General features: G+C 35.8%; 1 protein-coding gene across 1 annotated transcript in view; it reads right to left on the reverse strand.

Annotated features, from left to right (window-relative positions):
* The window catches only part of Tctn3 (tectonic family member 3), a 33,283-nt gene that overhangs the window by 12,751 nt on the left and 841 nt on the right, over window positions 1-19,691 (reverse strand). Inside the window, exons 3-12 of the mRNA XM_010620883.3 lie at window positions 19,498-19,616; window positions 9,767-9,894; window positions 9,423-9,531; window positions 9,219-9,334; window positions 8,717-8,752; window positions 8,006-8,086; window positions 7,067-7,192; window positions 5,796-5,903; window positions 5,174-5,268; window positions 4,789-4,942 (exon numbers count right to left, since the gene is read on the reverse strand). Coding sequence (XP_010619185.1) covers window positions 4,789-4,942; window positions 5,174-5,268; window positions 5,796-5,903; window positions 7,067-7,192; window positions 8,006-8,086; window positions 8,717-8,752; window positions 9,219-9,334; window positions 9,423-9,531; window positions 9,767-9,894; window positions 19,498-19,616 — 1,072 coding nt within the window. The remainder of the gene's footprint in view (window positions 1-4,788; window positions 4,943-5,173; window positions 5,269-5,795; window positions 5,904-7,066; window positions 7,193-8,005; window positions 8,087-8,716; window positions 8,753-9,218; window positions 9,335-9,422; window positions 9,532-9,766; window positions 9,895-19,497; window positions 19,617-19,691) is intronic.

The following is a 19,691-nucleotide window of genomic DNA, read 5'->3' on the forward strand; positions in this document are numbered from 1 at the left end:
CCAACCAAGAAAAAAAAAAAAGAGCCAAATAAATAAAATGAAAAAGGAGACATACCATGGAAATACAATAGATTATTAGGGACTACTCTGTACAAATACACAATAACAAATTAGAAAACCTAGAAGAAATGGATAAATTTCTAGACACATATAATTTACCAAAGTTGAACCATGAAGATACAGAAAACATGAACAGAATAATAAGAAAAAAGACTAAATCAGTAATAAAAAAACAGTATCCCAACAAAGAAAAGCCCTAACCACATGGTTTCAGTTCAGTGCTAAATTATTATTATTATTATTTTTTTTTTGTGGTACAAGGAATTGAACTCAGGACCTTGTACTTGCAAGGCAGTCACAGTACCACTGAGCTAAATCCCTGACCCAGTTCTATCAATTTTTATAAGAAGTACTAACACCAGTTTTCAAACTATTCCAAAAAGCTGAAGGGAAGGAGATTCTTTTAAACTCACTCTTGAGGTCAGCATTATCCTAATTGTAAAATTAGACAAGGACACAACAGAAAAAGAAACTGTAGACCAAAATCCCTGATATATATATAGATGCAAAACTTCTCAATTTAATCCCCCAGCATATCAAAAAGATCATTCCCATGAGCAAGTGGGATTTATACCAGGGATAATAGGATGCTTTAATATATGAAAATATAATAAATACATCAGACCAATGCAGTAAGACATAAATCCATATAGTCATCTTAATAGATGCAGAAAAGCATTAAATAAAATTCAACTTCTCATGATAAACACTCAATAAATTATGTATAGTAGGAAAGCATCTCAATATAATAAAGGCTATATATGACAAACCCACAGTCAAGAGCCTACTGAACAGGGAAAAGCTGAAAACCTTTCTTCTAAGATCTGGAACAAGAAAAGGATGTCACTTTTACCACTCTTGTTCAACACAATACTGGAAGTCTTAGCCAGAACAATTAGGCCTACAAACAGCAAGGGAAAAAGTAAAATCCATTCACAGACAGTATGATTCTATATATAGAAAAACCTAATGACTTTCATCAAAAGACTGTTAGAACTAGTAAATGAATCATTAAGATTGCAAGATACAAACTCAATATACAAAAATCAGTAGCATATTTATATGTCAATAGTAAACTTGTTGAGAAGAAATCAAGAAAACAATCCAGTTCATAGTAGCTACAAAAATTAAAACAGCTAGGAATAAATTTAACCAAGAAAGTGTATGACCTCTATACACAAACATGAAAATGGGAAGACCTCCCATGATCATAGATTTGAAGAATTAATATTGTTAAAATGTCTATAGTAATCAGGATTTACAGATTCAATGAAATCTCTTTCTAAAATACCAATAGTATTCATCACAAAAATAGAAAAAAAAAATCCTAAAACTTACATAAAAGCACCAAAGCAATCTTGAATACAAGAACAAAGCTAGAGGCATCACGGTATCTATTTTCAAGATCTACTAAAGGATTTAAGTTAACCAAGAGACAAGGTAATGGCATAAAAACCAACTCATATGTCAATGGAATAGAATCCAGAATCCAGAAATCAACCCACCTATCTATAGTCAACCAATTTTCAACAGACGCCAAAAGTATATATTGGAGAAAGGACAGCTTCTTCAATAAAGGGTGCCTGGGAAACTGGATACTCATATACAGAATGAAACTTGATCTCTGTCACTTACCACACACAAAAATACATTTGAAATAGATAAAACACATGAAACTACAACACAAAACAAAAAATACTTCAAGATACTCAAGATATCAATACAGGCAATGGGCTATATATAGGACAAGAACCCAAAAGCATAAGCACCAAAAGCAAAATAAACAAATATGATTACATCAAACTAATGAGCTTCTGCATAGCAAAGGAAAGAGAATCTATAAAGAATTTAAAAAACAAAGTATCCAATTAAAAACTGGGCAAATGATCTGAATATATACTTCCCAAAATAAGAAATACAAATGGTATATGAAAAAAAAAATGCTTAACATTACTAGCCTTTACAGAAATGCAAATCAAAACTACAATGAGATGCTTCAAGTTTTAGCTTTTACAAATTGTGCTGCTAGAAACATGGGTGCGCATATATTGCTGTAGTATGATTCTTTTAATTATTTTGGAAAGATTTCCAGCAGGGGGATAGCTGGGTCAACTCAGCCATAAAGAATGCTAAATGGAAGCACAATGAGTCCATACTCTTAAGTGAAATAAATAGGAATCATGTGTAAATACTGAATAGTTTCTCTGGTGTGAAAAACTAGGTGTAAATAAGGTTCAAATTGTATAAATGATAATTTGAAATAGGAAGAAAAGGTCTAAAGGAGTAGGGGAAGTGGAAAGGGTTGGGGGAAGGAAAGAAGGGAAAAGAAAAAATATGAGAAAAGGAAAAAAATGGAAACAAAATAATTGTAAATAGGGGAGGGTGAAGTGGGTGAAAGGAGGGCAAAGGTATAGAGAAAAATAACTGAGATACATCATGGATTCATCACAATGATGAATTTAACTATACTCTATACCTAAAAAGTACCAATAAACTTAAATAAAAAAAAGATACCCCAATTAGAATGGCTAGTATAAAAAAAAAACCAACAAAAAATTACTGGCAAGAAATCAGAGAAAGGTGAACTCATATAGTGCTGCAGGGAATGTATAAATAGTATAGCTCTCAGGAGAACAGAAAAGAGATTGTTCAAAAAGCTAAAAATGTGGTTTTTCTATAAAATGGAATATTACTCAGCCATAAAGAACTAGAAAATAGATTCATTCATAGGAAAAGGGATACATATTGAAGATATACTCCTAAGTGAAATAAATTAGTCACACATGTGTAAATACCGAATAGTTTCTCTGGTGTGAATAATCTGCAATAATACATAAGATCCTAATAAGATTACCGACATTTAGAAATGGGAAGAAAGGAGCTAAAGGTGTAGGGAAGGTGGGATGGGTAGGGGAAGGGTAATAAGGGAAAAGAAAAGAATGTGAGATAATGAAAAGATGGAAATAAAGTGTTTGTAGATGGGGAGGAGAGGAGGGGGTGCAGGGAGGGCAGGGGTAAGGGGAAAAAATGAGAATCAAGACTTGTCATGTAGAGGTATAAGATCCCAACAATGAATGTAACTGTACCGTATCCCTAAAGTGTACCAATAAACTCAAATAAAGCTAAAAAAAAACAAAGCTAAACATAAATATTCCACATGTACTGGCTATCCCACTTCTGCTTATCCATCCAAAGGGTCATCAAAGAGATTCTTGCACTCCCATTTTGCTGCAGTATCATTCACAATAGCAGACATTTGGAATTAACTAGGTATCCACTGACAGATGAATGATAGTGTTTTATATATATACACATATATATTATTCATAGTCTATATCATACACATGGTATTCATTATGTATATAAGTATTATTGCAGCCACAAATAGAATGAAGTTCTTTCATTTGTGGTAAAATGAATGGAACTGGGGGGCATTATGCTATGTGACATAAGCCAACTAGTAACACAGGTTCTTATTCATAGTGAAAGCTTAAATACTAAACATAAGAGAATAAAGTAATTACTAGAGACTAGGAATGGGGGTGCTTAGTGGAAGAGTGGATGAGTGGATAACCAATACCAAAATACAGTTATACAGGAGGAATAATTTATAGTGTGCTATACTATAGTAGGGGTACCTATAGTTTATAATAACCTATTACATATTTTATGAAGAATTTGAAGAGACAAGCTCACAGGATCCAAATGCAAATGAGATCGAAATGTTCCTTATCTGATTTAATCAGCACACACTGCATACTTACATTGAAACACCTCACCATATTTCATATATATTTATAGTTATTGCATGTTAATTAAAAAGAAAAAAATAAGTAAAAAGAAAAAAAGAGCTAGGCATGGTGGTGCATGCCTATGATCCCAGCACGCAGGAGACCGAGTTAGTAGAATTCTGAGTCAGGGATCAGTCCAGATTACATAATGAGTTCAAGAACCTGTCTCAAAAAAGAAAAAGAAATATTTTTTAAATGTATGCAACTAGAACAGCACAGGATATAAGCGAAGGATAGTCACTATTAATTTAAGTAATTACTGAGTATGATGAGTATTTCCTTTGTGCAAGGTACTGGCCTTGAGCAGACCACATGGCTGACATCAGGACTTAACCACAGGGTAATAGATGCTACAGGGGACCGGGGATTTAGCTCAGTGGTTCTGCCTCCTGCCTTATAAGATGCCAGAGGGTTAGATCATGAAGTCCATCAAGTAGTCTGTTTTGAAGGTGTCAGAAACCATTAAATTTGTAGGATAGAAACATGGCAGACTAAAGCAGTACTCTAGGAGGATTAACTGCAAGATGCTGGCAAAGGTATACTACTTTATATGCTATTTATTCTAAACTATTAATAAATTTTTTATGTAAATGTAAAAACAGAATTTTTTACAACCACAATAAAGAACACAATTTCAGACTCATGAAAGAATCTGTGGTGACCAAACACTGAAGAATGTAAGGGAATATTTGAAACATATGATGTGATTTTTGAATCACCGATATCTCTAGATTTTGTATCTTTAAATTTTTTTTTTGAGAAAAGAAAATGGGTTTAAACCTAATCTGAAATGCCTTCAAATGGGCATGATTTCTTATTCTGTCCCTTGTATGACAAACACAATTTCTACGGAAACAGAGCTAATTTTAACCTTGTTATCCATAATTTGCAAAGGTAGGAAGCGAACCACTGTCAGAAAGTATATTTTTGTCCTTACGGAAGTACTGCAGCTTCTGTTGATGATACTGGTCCACTCTCCTTTCCAAGCTGGGTTAGCATTACCAAAGATGGCGACATGCTCTGGTCTGGGGCTTCCATGAAGAATTTGATAAATCTCATTCCGCAACTGGCTACAGACCTCTTCCTTCAGCCTATAATCAGTACATTAACCCAAGCATTAGAAACAACACTGTAAAATAGATTACAGGAAATAATCCTTAGTAGGTATTAAGGGCTGTCAGAAACTCCTAGCAATATAGTATTATTTAAAAACTATTCCTACCATTTTCTGAACTGTCATATAAAATATTAAAAAGTCACTGTATCAATATACTCTCTAAAAGGAGACAAAATTGTAGAGAATGTTGCAGAAGCAGAGTTACCTGAACTTGCATCCAGATATTGCGTTCATTCCAAACTGTACCTCATGTCTTTTAACAGAGCAAATTCCATTTCCCTCGCTCTGCAAGAGGGTCATCTCAGGTAGAAAAGTGATGGTTAAGGAGAGCATAACAGATAAAGAAAATAGGCACAGCTCTTTAACACTACTTATATTTTATTAAGTATCATATTTAAACCACAAATTTGTAGTTAAAAGTATAGAGAAAATTACTGCTTTCCTAAAATCAGTTAACCCTACGTTAGAATATCTCATTAAAAAAATGCAAAGTTGGGGCCAGGGATTTTAGTTCAGCAGCACTGCACCTGCCTCACAAGTGCAAGGTCCTGAGTTTGATCCCCGGTACTGCAAAAAACAAACAAACAAACAAACTACATAAACTGAAAATTTAAAAAAAATCGAAACATCAGTGCAACCTTTACATTTAGCCAGTCTAATATTAGTTTTAAAGCTTTTGGTGTTTTGTGGCATCAGTAAAGTTTGGTAAAGAAAGTGCTATTTTAAATACTTAAAACATGAGGGAAACTCAAAAATTAGAAATTCAGATCAGCTGCTGCAGCACTTCTTATTAAGCTACAAAAGGTCACCCAACTAAAATAGGATACGGAGTGACTTATATCACCAGTTAGAACCAAGAGTGGCTTCCCAACAATATAGCCAGGATTACCACTTCTAAGCATAGTTACAGAAGCAGCTGTGCTTTGTTGAAAAGCCTGCAGAAAGAGTGAAGAAAAGTCAAATGTGAGAAGCATGTTTTCCCACCTTACACTGCCTGGCTTCATTCATTATTTTTCATTAAGGCAATGCAATAAATGAGTTACAATGAATAATCTGGCTTCTTTCCAGCGTAGTACTTAGCAATTTATATTCCAGTGTTTCCTTTTTCAGTCCCTTCATTAAATACTGAGTAAGCTGAATGCTGAAATTCACTATATACAAATTTAAAAGCAAGGATCTGCCAAGGAGCCTTTAACCTCATGTTCTCAAAAGTTACTACCAATTTAGGGGTATGTTCAGTCTGGCTAAGACCAGAGGAATTTAAATGTAATTAAAAATATATTTTAATGAAGTATAGATGCTCTTAACTCTGAGACACAGGTGATCCCATACACAGAACTCTGCTATGTTCAAAAAGAGAAAAGAGGTATAAGAAAGGCAAAAGGTAGTGATTAAGACTAGAAACAGGTCCAGTGGGGAAGTAAAACGATGTATATCAAAAAATACAAGAATATTTAGTTAATGATTCCCATGAGATATTGGCTGAATTTATGATTCAAAATGATTATTTAAAAATAGCTGATTTTCTTCTTCCCCCCTCCTCTCTACTGGGAATTGAATACATAATTACTTCCCCAACCCTCTGAAACAGAGTCTGAGCCACAAGGTTGTCCTGGCTTGGATCAACTTGCTTTCTTTTTGCCGTAGCCTCCCAGAGTGCTGAGATGACCGGGGTGTTCCACCATGCCATATTAAGAGTTGTGATTTTTGAGTGCTGCTTTGCTGGGAGCCAGACAGTCAAGAGATAATATTAAAAATATGTGTTGAATAGCTTATTACTTATCATTAAATTAAGAAATATTAAATATCAACAACCCATTTGGCAGACTGAATTGGACTTCATATTCCTTTCTTTTGAGGTGTTACTGTGTAGTTCAAGCTAGCTTTGAACTTACTATGTTCCCTAGGCTGGCCTCGAACTTATGTGATCCTCCCACTTCAGCCTCCCAAGTGCTGGTATTACAGGGGTGTACCACCCCACCCAGCTCTAGAATTCACACACTTATACTATTTTGCATTCATTACAGGAGCAGAAGACTATTTCTAACCAGATTTTTTTGTTTGCCCTCTTGAACCTCTACAGGAGAAGGGCTCTAACCCTAAAGCGAATGATGAAGTCTTGCTGTAAAGAAACAACTGGCTCAACAGTCAGGTTGATTTGTTTAAAACGGACAGCAACTTTCTGGATTCCAAAGGTTCCATTTGTTTCTATGTCATAGGTGACCTGAAATATAAAAGAAGAATCAATTAGTAAAATGATTGGACTGATTATGTTTAGGACAGAAGATTTTCTGCCTGTCTTAAATATGGCAAACACAAATACCATAAAAAGATAAAAATGACTTGATATTAATTTCATTTGCACACACACACACACGCACACACACACACACACACACATACACACAAACACCAAAATGGCCCTTTGGAAAAGTTCATGGAAGAGATAAGACAAGTAAGTTTTGACCATGGATAGAGGAGAGCAAGAACTAGGATCAGAGGCAGAGGTACATATGGGACAGAAAACAAGGTTACTTGGCACTTGCATTGTCTAAATATAAATTAGTACCCAGGGGTACCAGAAGTCATAAGCAATTGAAAGTAAACAAGTTTCTGAGCACAGTCTGTAAACTGACACTTTAAAATAACTCCTACTTCTCTAGGTTAGACTGATTAGAGAGAGGACAAGTTGATTAATCTATTTCACACTGTTTGATGATACTTTGTCAACAAAAGAAAATGCAATAACCAGTAATAGGGCAACAGAAGAAGAGTCATTAATTATTTTAATATTATGAATCTGAAATACCGGAGGACGGTAGCAATGGACATAAGTGAACTATTATCGGGAGAAAGGGGAAGCTGAACTCTTAACATCTTAACGTGAGTTCTGTGAGGCTGAACTCTTGACATGTTACATTTCAGGATACACATAAGACTTCAGGTGGGGTTGGTCTACTACTTTGTGGAAGGTGAAATACTTATGGCAATACCGATCAATATGTATCAGTCCAAAATCTGAAATCAACAAGCCTACCTGGGAAACAACATTCAGACAAGCATTCCGAGCCAAGAGAGGAGGATTGGCCTGTGAGGCAAGTGTTACAGGAACCTGGAACTGGTAAAGGAAAGAGGCAAGTCAACCATTGAGAGGGACCTTTTCTCTTTCTGCTATATCTTTTTTTTTGGTACTGGGAATCGAGCTCAGGACTTTGCACTTGCAAGGCAGGCACAGTGCCGCTGAGCACCCCAGCCCTCTTTTAAGCTGTAGCTTATACAAAAATGAGTATTTTTTCTTCCTAGACCACCATTTTTCCTTTCTCCTCCCACTGCCAGCCTATAACTTAAAACTCAAAAGTCATTTTAAATTGGTACATCTCAAAACATAATTCTAGAACATTAATTCTATTAAATAAGGGCTTCATAGTTATATATATCAATACTGTATTTAACATTCCTCTCTTAGATATTAACAAGGGTGTCTAGCATTAAAAGACCCCAAGAAGTCCACCTTAAGTGTAGTGTTTAACCTTATTTAACTCAATGTTTTCCAGACTTATCTAATACATTAATCTTTACTTCATATGAAGCTATTAATCATATTGATCACTTTATTTTAGATTCATACTTGCCCATAATACAGCACACATTTTTTTCTCCACTATTACAATCTAAACTGAAATTGCCTCAGATGCCAAGAGGCCAACCAAATATTCTTTTTCCTTTTTCCTAATAAATGGCAACATACCTTCATATTCTGCAGATCAGTCACACCTCGTGGAACCTAGAATAAGTGAAGAGAGGAGACATGAGAGTGCATACACCTTTCATAAAATCACTAAGGGCTGGCGGCTTCATATTACCACCAATATGCTTTGATGGTGGTGGCAGTGGGAGATAAACATATTAGAGTGTTTTGCTTTTCTTCCACTTCACTATTTCTTATATTAATATGCCAGAGACAGTTAGATTTGAGATTGGATAGACTTGACTATCTACCCTGATTGAGTTCTACTGAACAGTAAAAGCAAGAAGTGGTGAAATAGTGGGATCTCATCCCCTCCTAACCTTCCCTAAATTAATCCTATTAGCCAGGAAGGTGATAATGTCTTATCCTGGAAATATAATTAGGCACTCTATCTTTTATATAGTTCTTGGAGATTCTGACTTCAGTGATATCCCACAATAGTGGGAAACATGTTGATTTCAAACGTACTATGGTGACAGAGTGGGGAGAGCGGGACACCCACCTTAAAGACTGTGAAGTTATAGTAAGAGGCAGCATCCAGGACTGGATCCAAGGTACAGCTCCTTGCCAGGTTCCTGAAGATATGAGTGCAGGTTGTACTTTTACTCTCTAAGAAACCTACAAACACAAAGATGTAAGGCAGTGTTAAGTAAGAAAGCATATTTTAAATTAACCAAAAAGGCTGGTACTTCTGCCCTGGACTCACCTGCAGGATTGCGTTCAGCACAAACTCCCCCAGCTCCCACTACTGCAGGATGCCTCAGCAAGCTTATTACAGACCATTTGGGAAAGTAAGTCAGAATGGGGTCCCCAGCCTGAATAAAATACAGGAGACATTTTTCCAATAGTAGGACTGGATTGAACTACATCAGAAAAAAATAGAAACAAAGGTTAAATCTAGCTTATTAAATGGCTAGCACTGTCCTCCAAAAGACCTGACAATGGTTTACCTGTTGTAGGAAGACATCACAAAGATATCCTGCCAATTGTCTGCTATGAGGGAAAAACAACAACAACCACCACCAGTTTCACCCGCTTCCTCAGGCTTACCTTGTAAAAAGGTGGTGGTGACTGGGACTGCAATGTTGAAATGAATAAATCACCTCCAAACTCTGCAGCCAGGGTTTGGAAATTGGTTGCACTGACCTTTTCGAGCTTCTGGAAATAGTTTAATTTTGCTAAAACGGTTTTAAAAAGAAAAGTTTAGATAAAAGAAAAGCATTTATTTTTAAATATTTGGCATGCCACAATAACTAATTTAAAATTTGTTTCAGTTTACACAATGATTATATTCATTGTAGAGAATATTTTTCTTCACATACGAATTCATTTTTCATCTCATTCTCCTTCCTCCCTTTCCTACCCCCTCCCTCTGCCTCTTGGTCTCTTCTTTCCCTTTTACAAAAGATCTATCTCCCTGTTAGGTAACTAATTTTAAAAAATGTATTTACTGAAGCATAATATGCATGAAATGATATGTATGAATACATTAAAGTATAAACTCAAAGAATTTTTACAAATTCATATACTATATTACCATCATCCAGATCAAATCATACAACATTTTCCTAGATTTCCAATCAATACTCCACTACTAGAGACAATAAGTGAGATTTCTATTGCCTCTTAATTTATTTGTAATCTGTTAATTAACACAGTATTAAGACCTAATGAAGAAAAGGATCAATGACTGCCAGCCCGTTCCAAGTCTTTAACAGCTAAGAATATGTATGATTAGCAATTTGTGATGAAAAAAGGAGTAATAGTCCTATTTGAGCCACACCAAATTAGTCTCTGATTCAAGATGATACTGTTTCCATAGAATACAGTAAAGTCAGAGATAATATTTGATCTGTTCTTCCCAATCTTCCTCTTCCCTCTACATTTCAACTAACTACTTCTACTTTTTTTTTTTTTAGTACTGGGGATCGAACACAGGACCTCATGCTTGTGAGGCAGGTGGCAGAATCACTGAGCTAAATCCCCAGCTAACTAGTTCTGTACTGTACTAATATATCTAGCTCTCATTGGTAACTTGGTTCACAAACTTAATTTGTTCCATGATTTTAGAAACTATTAACCATGTTTGTGCTTGTGTGGGAAAGATGGCCAGGGTCATGTTAGTCACCTGGGGCAGAATTTGCAAACAATAACAAAATTTTGCCAAACACTTCTGTCTGCAAACCAAATTGTGAACCAAAGTGTTTGTGAACTGAGATACCACTACATACAGATTCATTGGTGTTCTTTTCCCTTATGATTTCTAAAGTCAAGATTTCAATATCTCAAAGGGGTATTTTCTCTAACAATTCTATACTTTCTATGGATCTATCCTAGTGCTATCCAACCATTTCTTTATACCAAGCACATCATAACCAAAAGAGAGATGTAGGACAACAGATGATAGCTAGCACTGTGCTTCCTACTCCAAATTGTCTGCTAAACTGAAAAAGAACATAGCATAAACATGCTCCAAAGCTCTGTTACTTTTTCATTCCTTTTAATATAATTATGGTCACTTGGACAGAGTTAAGAAGGTAATAAGACCTGAGTCACTAAAAGCTAATGAGGAGTCCATATTAAATAAGCTTGACCTTTATCCTCCATAATCACTTCTCAATTATTTGACTTTTCAGTCAAATTAATCCATTATTATTGGTGATTTGAAGTTTAGAGGAAAAGGAAAGATTGCAGAGAACAGATCACATATTATCTCTAACTTTACTGTATTCCTATAGAAACAATACCATCTTGTATCAGCAACTCATCTGATGTGGACCAAATAGGGACATTGTCAGGCTTTCCTGTTTTCATCACAAATTACTAATCATATACATTCTTGGCCATTCTAATGGAACTGCCTTTTTCACACTCAACATGAATCCATTCTTTGATCTGACTCAAGGAAAGTTCACTGATATAATGATCCACTATTACTATTGGAAATAGCTAGCCCCTTCGGCACAGAGGGGCAGAGGAGCTCAGCCACACAGGCCCCAGCCCCTCCTGCCTACCTCTGGCCACTAGGCCATGCCAGTACCTCGATCCACACCGCAGAGAGACAAAAGGTCAGAAAGGCTATTGTTCTGAGCACCAGAAGATAGAGCAGAAGTGAACAAGAGAAAGAGGGCCTCTCTGAGGTTTCTAGATGAAAACTGAAGCCCACTGGAAAGTGAAGAAAATCTCTCCAATAAAGGCACACCGGACCACTGTAGTTGGTAAATTGGAGGGATCACCACATCCCATCAGAACCTGGAGGGACAGTTGGAACCTGCAGTAGAACCTTAAAGAGTTCAACCCAGCAGGAGGTCAGAGAACTCAACATGGGCCTTGCAGCCAGAAATCAGCCTGAATCTCAGGGGATAGCTGCTGGCTTGCTGAGACTGACTGACTTAGATCTGCACATTCCTGCCTACACTGTCATTGTGACAGCAGAGACATACCCTGACGGAGGCCCTTTAATTTTATTTTTAAAGTAATTGTTTTCTCTTATTTTTAATAATTAAAATTTTTTTTTTCTCTTTACAATTTTTTCCTTTTTTCTTTTTCATTTCTTTCTCTTCCCCCTTCCCACTTTATTCATTTTACTCCCTTTTTGTTCCTGTTCCTGTCCTAATTCAAATTTCTTTTTTTCTTTTCTCTTTTTCCTTTTCTCGATTGTCATTAGTTTTAAAGGAAAGTGAATACAGACTCTAGCCCCCCTATTGCTGTATGTTGTTCTGTTCTTGTGTTTGTTCTTTCATGCTGCCTTTTCTTCTTGCTTTCAATAGCTTCCTAGAATTTGAGTGATCTTTCTGAGTCCTCTGGCCTCATTTCTAACCTTTCCCTATAGTATCAATCTATCCTTCCCTCCCCAACTCCTTGCTAAGTCCCTATCCTGAAGGGTGAAGTTGCTGTAGTGAAGAGTTTATTCACTATGTTGGTCCTCAATTTTGATTTAAGTCACACAGTTAAAGGTGATAGATTAATAATTACCACAAATTGTCATTTTCTAAGCTGTGCTTGATGCTATTGTTGTTGCTGATTGTATCACTTGGGCTAAGGTGCTGTGATTGATCTAATCAGTTCTCCTTCCTGGTATACTGAAAATGACATTGTCTAAGAGTCACTAGAGACTCAAAACCTAAAGACCAGCTATATTTGGAAGACATCTCTGTGAAAAAAATCATTCCATAAAGGTTCTAAATACAATCAACAAAGATGCCTACAATGAACAATATTGAAGTATCAACCCAGGAATTAAACCAAAAACAGTACCAACAACAAAAATAGAAATGAGAAGACACCTAAGCTAGAAACAAAACTAGACTACCAGCTTACCAAAAACAAATTCTGGGGAAAATGAGGTGGAAAAGTCTGATAATCACCTGGACACTGTGAACTGATGGCACAGGAAGTAACACAACAGATTAAAGAGGCTCTAGAAAAATTCAAAACAGAAATAATTTCCCAGATAACCACAGAGATGGTGAGCAGAAAGACATAATTAGAGATTCTGGAACAGAAACAGATGAAAAAAAAGATGTGCTCAGGACCATGATGGAAGCCATGAATGCCCAGAAGAGGAAATGAAAACCATGAATACACTACTAGGAAAGAAATGAATCCATGAAATAGATTCAAACAGATATCCAGGAGATTAAAAATACTATTCAAAGTACTCACAGCAGAATGAGCCCATGTGAAGACAAAATAACAGACATAAAAGACAGGATTGTGTTCAGTGACCGTGAACAGTGAGATCTCTTAAAAATAGTAAGTGCCATGAGAAATTGATCCAGCAGCTCCTAGATGATACAAAGAATAATATAAGATGGATAGGAATCCATGAAAAAGCAGGAGAAAATAGAAATGACATAAAAAAGAAATGTTCACAGAATTGACAGAAAACTTCCCAGAGCAAAATAATTTGATATACAGATAAGTGACACATATAGGACTCCAACTAGCCATGATAAAGACAAACAAACAAAAGAAAACTACACCTAGACATATAAAAATCAAGATCCCAGAAACCCAAGAGAAGAACAAAATACTCTAAGTAGTTAGAGAAAAGAAACAAATCAACTACAAAGGAAAGCCCATAGAATCACAGAAGACTTTTCAACACAAAACCTCAAGTCAAGGAGAGCATGAAGTCATGTATTTCAAGCCCTAAAATACAACAAACTGCGCAAAACTGTAATTCAAAATTGATGGGGAAATCCAATTCTTTCTGGACAAAGAACACCTGAGAAATTCCATGAAATCAAACCAGCACTCCAAATAATTCTAAACAATATCCTGGAAAAAGATAATAGGAGTCACAACTCCATAAGGACCAATAGAACAAATCTACCAGGCAAGGCAAAAAATTAAAGGGAGAGGGAGAAACATAAAAAAGAGCCAACAACAGGAAAATAACATGACAAAGATGTCAACATATATCAGTTATAACCATCAATGTTAATGGCCTCAATTCACCAATCAAAAGAAATAGGCTGGCAAGAATGGATTAAGAAGCAAAATCCAAATTATGATGTATACAAGAAACTCCCTTAGTTCCCCCCAAAATTCACAGATTGAAAGTAAAAGGATGGAAAACAGTTCTCCATGTGACAGCAGCCCGGAAAAAAATCAGGGGTAGCTATCTTATTTGCAAAGTAGATTTCAAAACAAAACTAACAGAGGCAAAGAAGGCCACTACATGTGTGTAAAGAGAACAATACAAGAGGAAGAGATGACAATCATAAATATATGTGCACCAAATACTAATGTCCCCAACTATACAAAATCAATATTAAGGGACACAAAAAGCCAAATAAGCACTAACACAATTGTAGCGGGGGACCTCAATACTCCACTGTCTAGGCAAAAAATAAAAAATAAAATACTAGAATTGAACCAAGCTCTTGAACAAAGGGACTTAATAGATGTCGACTAGGGTTCCTCTCCACAAAATCAGAATATACATTCTTTTTGGCTACATATGGGTCATTCTCCAAAATACCCCACATGCTAGCTCACAGAATATGTTTAAGTAAATGCAAAGGAATTGAAGTTGTTCCCTGTATATTATCAGATCATGGTGCAATTAAACTGGAGGCCAATAGTACAAAAAACATCAAGAACTCCACAAACACATGGAAATTGCATAACACCCTCCAGAACAACCAATGAGCCACAGAGGAAATTAAAGAAAAAATTAGACAGTTTCTACAATTAAGTGATAATGCCAATACAACAGACAGGAATGTATGGGACACAATGAAAGCAGTTCTACAAGGGAAATTCATACTAGGAAAACAGAGCGAGCTCAAATAACCTAATGTTGAACCTTAAACTCCTAGAAAAAGAAGAGCAAGACAAACCCAAAGCTTATTCAAGTGAGGAAATTATAAAGATCAGAACAGAAATTAATACAATGGAGACTAAGAGAAAAATACAAAAATTCAACAAATCGAAGAGTTGGTTTTTCAAAAGAATAAATAGTCAACCTTATCAAAAAAAGGAAAGAAAAGGTTCTAATTCATGCAATTAGGAATGAAAAAGGTGAAGTTACAACATATCCACCAGAAATCCACAGGGTCATCAGTATCTACTTTGAAAACCTGCACTCTAATAAAATGGAAAACACAGAAGAAATGGACAGATTCCTAGGATACGTATAAATTGCCAAAGTTAAACAAAGAAGATATAAAAGGTCTAAACACACAATCAGTGAAATTGAAAATGCAATTAAAACATTACTAACAAAGAAAGGCTTAGGTCCTGAAGGCTTCACTACCGAATTCTACAATACATTTAGAGATCTCTTGCCACTACTCTTTAAAACTCTTCAATGAAATTGAAAGGGAAGCAATACTTCCAAATTCATTGCTGGAAGCAAATACTCCTTTGATTCCAAAACCAAAGAAAGACCCAGCCAAAAAAGAGAACTACAGGCCAATTTCCTTAATAAACATAGATGCAAAAATCCTCAATAAGATATTGGCAAACAGAATACAGAGGGTCAACAAGAAGATCATACACCCTGACCAAGTCGGATTTATTCCAGGGATGCAAGGATGGTTCAATACATGCACATCAATAAATGTAATACAGTATATTAACAGAATCATGGACAAAAACCATATGATCCTCTCAGTAGTTGCAGAAAAAGCATTTGACAAAATCCAATACACATTCATGATAAAAACCCTACTGAAAATTGGAATAGATGGTCTTTATCTCAAGCCGATAAAGGCTATCTATGAAAAATCAACAGCCAACATCATACTAAATGGTAAAAAAACTGAAACCATCCATGCTAAAATCAGGAACAAGACATGAATGTCCACTGTCACCACTCCTGTTCAATATAGTTATGGAAGCATTAGCCACAGCAATTTGATAAGAGAAAAAAAATAAAATGAATAAAGATAGGAAACAAGAAGTTAAACTGTCATTATTTCCTGATGATATGATACTCTACACAGAAGACACAAAAAACTCAGCTAAGACTTTGAGACTTAATTGACAGATTAGTAGTGTAGCTGGATACAAGGTCAACACTCAAACATCAATACCTTCTTGAACACAAATAACAAGACTCACTGAGAAAGAAATTAGGGAAACAATTACTGTCACAATAGCATCCAAAAATGAAATATCTAGGAATCAATCTAACGAAGGAAGTAAAAGACCTCTATACTAAAAACTTCAGCAAAGTCTTGTTCCAAAACTTTGGAACAAGAGATCGAAGAGTTTTTAAGAAAATTGAAAGACATCCTTTGTTCCTTGGTATGTTAGGAAGAACTAACATAGTGAAAATGGCCATACTTCCAAATCTGCTATACAGATTCAATGCAATCCTGATTGAAATCCCAACAGTATATTTCACAGAACTGTAGAAAACAATCCAAATTTCATTTGGAACCAGAAGAGACCTAGAATAGCAAAAGTAATTCTAGGCAACAGAGATATGTCAGAGGGTATCACAATCCCCAACTTGAAACTATACTACAATGCCACTGTGATAAAAACAGCAGGGTACTGGCAAAGAAACAGACCCAAGGATCAGTGGAATAGATTAGAAGATGCAGAAACAATTCCAGACATATGCAGCTACCTCATCTTTGACAAAGGACCCAAACATCCTCACTGAAGGAAAGATACCATCTTTAATAAATAGTGTTGGAAAAACTACATTTCATCTTGCCAAACATCTAGACCTCTGTTTTTCACCATGCACTAAACTAAAATCAAAGTGGATTAAAGATCTAAATATTAAAACAGAAACACTAAACTTGCTGGAGATAAGTTAGGTAGAACTCTCAAAGATGTTGGCATAGGAAAAGACTTTCTGAACAAATCAACAGTACCATGAGAACTAGCACAAAGAATCAACAACTAGGATCTCATCTTATCAAAAAGCTTCTGCATTGCAAGAGAAGCCACCAAGAGAGCTAAAAGACAACCCACAAGGTGGGAAAAAATGTTTACAAGCTGTTCCTCAGATAAAGGTCTACTATCTAGAATATATAAAGCACTAAAAAAATCAGACCCCCAAATATATAAGACACAATTAAAAAATGGGTATCTGAGGGCCAGGGATTTAGCTCAGTGGTTTGGTGGCCTGCCTTGCAAGCACAAGGACCCGAGTTCAATCCCCGGTACCAAAAAAAAAATGGGCATCTGAAATGAACAGACATTTCTCAGACAAAGAAGTAAAAGCAGCAAATAAACATATAAAAAAATGTTCAACATCACTGGTCACTCAAGAGATGCAGATGAAAACAACACTGAGATTCCATCTTACTCCAGAAAGAATTGCTGCTATCATGAAATCAACCAATAACAAATGCTGGCAGGGTTGTGGGGAGAAATGGAGCCTTCTTCATTGTTGATGGGAGTGCAGACAGCTGCAACCACTGTGGAAATCAATATGGATATACCTTAAACAACTAAGATTAGAGGTTCTATTTGACCCAGCTATCCCTCTATTGGTTATCTTTCCAAAAGAATTAAAAGAATCATACCACAGCAATATATGCACACCCATTTTTATAGCAGCACTGTTTGTAATAACTAAAACTTGGAAATAGTCCAATTACCTGTCAACTGGAGACTACATAAAGAAGATGTAGTTTTTCTATAAAATGGAGTACTACTCAGCCATAAAGAATGAGAAACTAGTGACACCATAGTTAAATGGATACACATTGAGGCCATACTCATGTGAAATAAATAGGACACACATGCAAATACTGAATAGTTTCTCAGGTGTGAAAAACTGTAAACAAGGCTCAAATTGTATAATTGATAATGTGAAATAGAAAGAAACAGGGGCAGTGGGAAGGGTAGGGGAAAGGAAAGAAGGGAAAAGAAAAAATATGAGAAAAGGGTAACATGTTAACAAAGTCTTTGTAAATAGGGAAGGGTGGAGGGGGTGAAGGGAGGGCAGGGGAATGGGGAAAAATAAGAACCAAGATACATCATGTAAAGTTACAAGATTTCAATGATGACTGTAACTATACTGTATGCCTAAAAAGTACCAATAAACTTAATGCAAAAAAAAAAAAAAAAAAAGATATAGCCACATTTCTCAGGTGTTGTTGGGGAATCGCTGGTCCAGGGACTCTGTGTAGGATGGTACAGAAAGCCGGAGGGGAGATTACAAAAAGGAAGCACCAGATGGATGTTATGGTAATGGTCCAAGAACATGCCCATAGGACTGGAATTTAGATAGCAATAAAAAATTTAGAAAGGGCAACCTTATCTTACAATGAAGGATTCACGGGGATGGAGGTATATATAGCACGGTGGTAGACCACTTGCCTCATACTTACAAGACTATATACAGGATCATTTGCTGCTAGCACTACCAAGAAAGAAAGAGAGAGAGAAAGAAAGAGAAAGAGATAAAGAGAGAAATTCACCTTGCTCCCTTTATCCTTTTACCTCTTACAATCTAAATGCTCATGGGATTCCTGATTACTGTTTTCAAATTCAAGACTTCCCAAGCCAAAAACTGTTTTCTGAGAGCAATATACTTTTGTAATTTCTTTTCGAAAATCAGATAAATCAGTCCATTGACTCAGGACTTAAGAGACATTTACATTTATTTTGTGTGGAAACATTGCTTGATAGACATTTTTAAAAGATATATTAATTTGGTATCTTTAGAAATGGTATAGTTATCACTAGCAAATTTCTAAATCCATTAAAAGACACCAATATCCACTGTGTATCTTTACTGCAGTCTATAGTTACAGAACACTTTCACATCCAGAACCAATGATATAAATTTCTTATATTATAGCTGGAGAAATGAGCCTAGACATAAGAGATTCGCTCAAGTCTCTGAAGCCTGTAAGAATTTGTCAGGACTAAAATCCTAGGCTAATGTTCCTTTCCCTACCCTATTGCCTCATCAAAATAAAACAAAACCAAGGTTGGCATAGACTCATTTGTCAAAAACATTTATTTGGTGCCTACTATGTGTCAAGCACTGGGTATTCAGTGAGTGTTGTCACAGAGGCTGTAACAAGTAGAGGAGATAGTCTGTGATTAACTGAGAGGGATGATAAAAAATACTGAAATTAAAGTTCTTTATGAGTCATCTGATCCACAGCCTGTAAAGGCCTAAAGAAATTGCAAATGTTATCTAAGGGGTTGGAGGTGAGAGTGAGCAGAAGGGGGGATAGAAGGGAAAAGGGTGATAAGAGATTCAAAGAACAAAACCAAAAAATTTAAAAATGAAACAGTCAAAGTCAGCCATTTCTCAATAAAATATAATAAGAACTAATGTTTTTACTCACAGTTGTTCACATGTACACAAAATTGCCGGATGCCATTTGAATTCATGAAAACTCTGGAAGGAAATGGGGAATTACTCCTGAACATAAGAGAGTTGTCTACACACATCCAACTTGAAGATCTGTGAGGAAAAAGGATGAGGATACATTTAGGAGGCAAAGGTAGGTCTAAAGAACAGTATTCTACGAATGTCACA

Source organism: Fukomys damarensis, unplaced genomic scaffold (assembly GCF_012274545.1).
Source record: "Fukomys damarensis isolate Sample0158 unplaced genomic scaffold, DMR_v1.0_HiC HiC_scaffold_8, whole genome shotgun sequence".
NCBI lineage: Eukaryota > Metazoa > Chordata > Mammalia > Rodentia > Bathyergidae > Fukomys > Fukomys damarensis.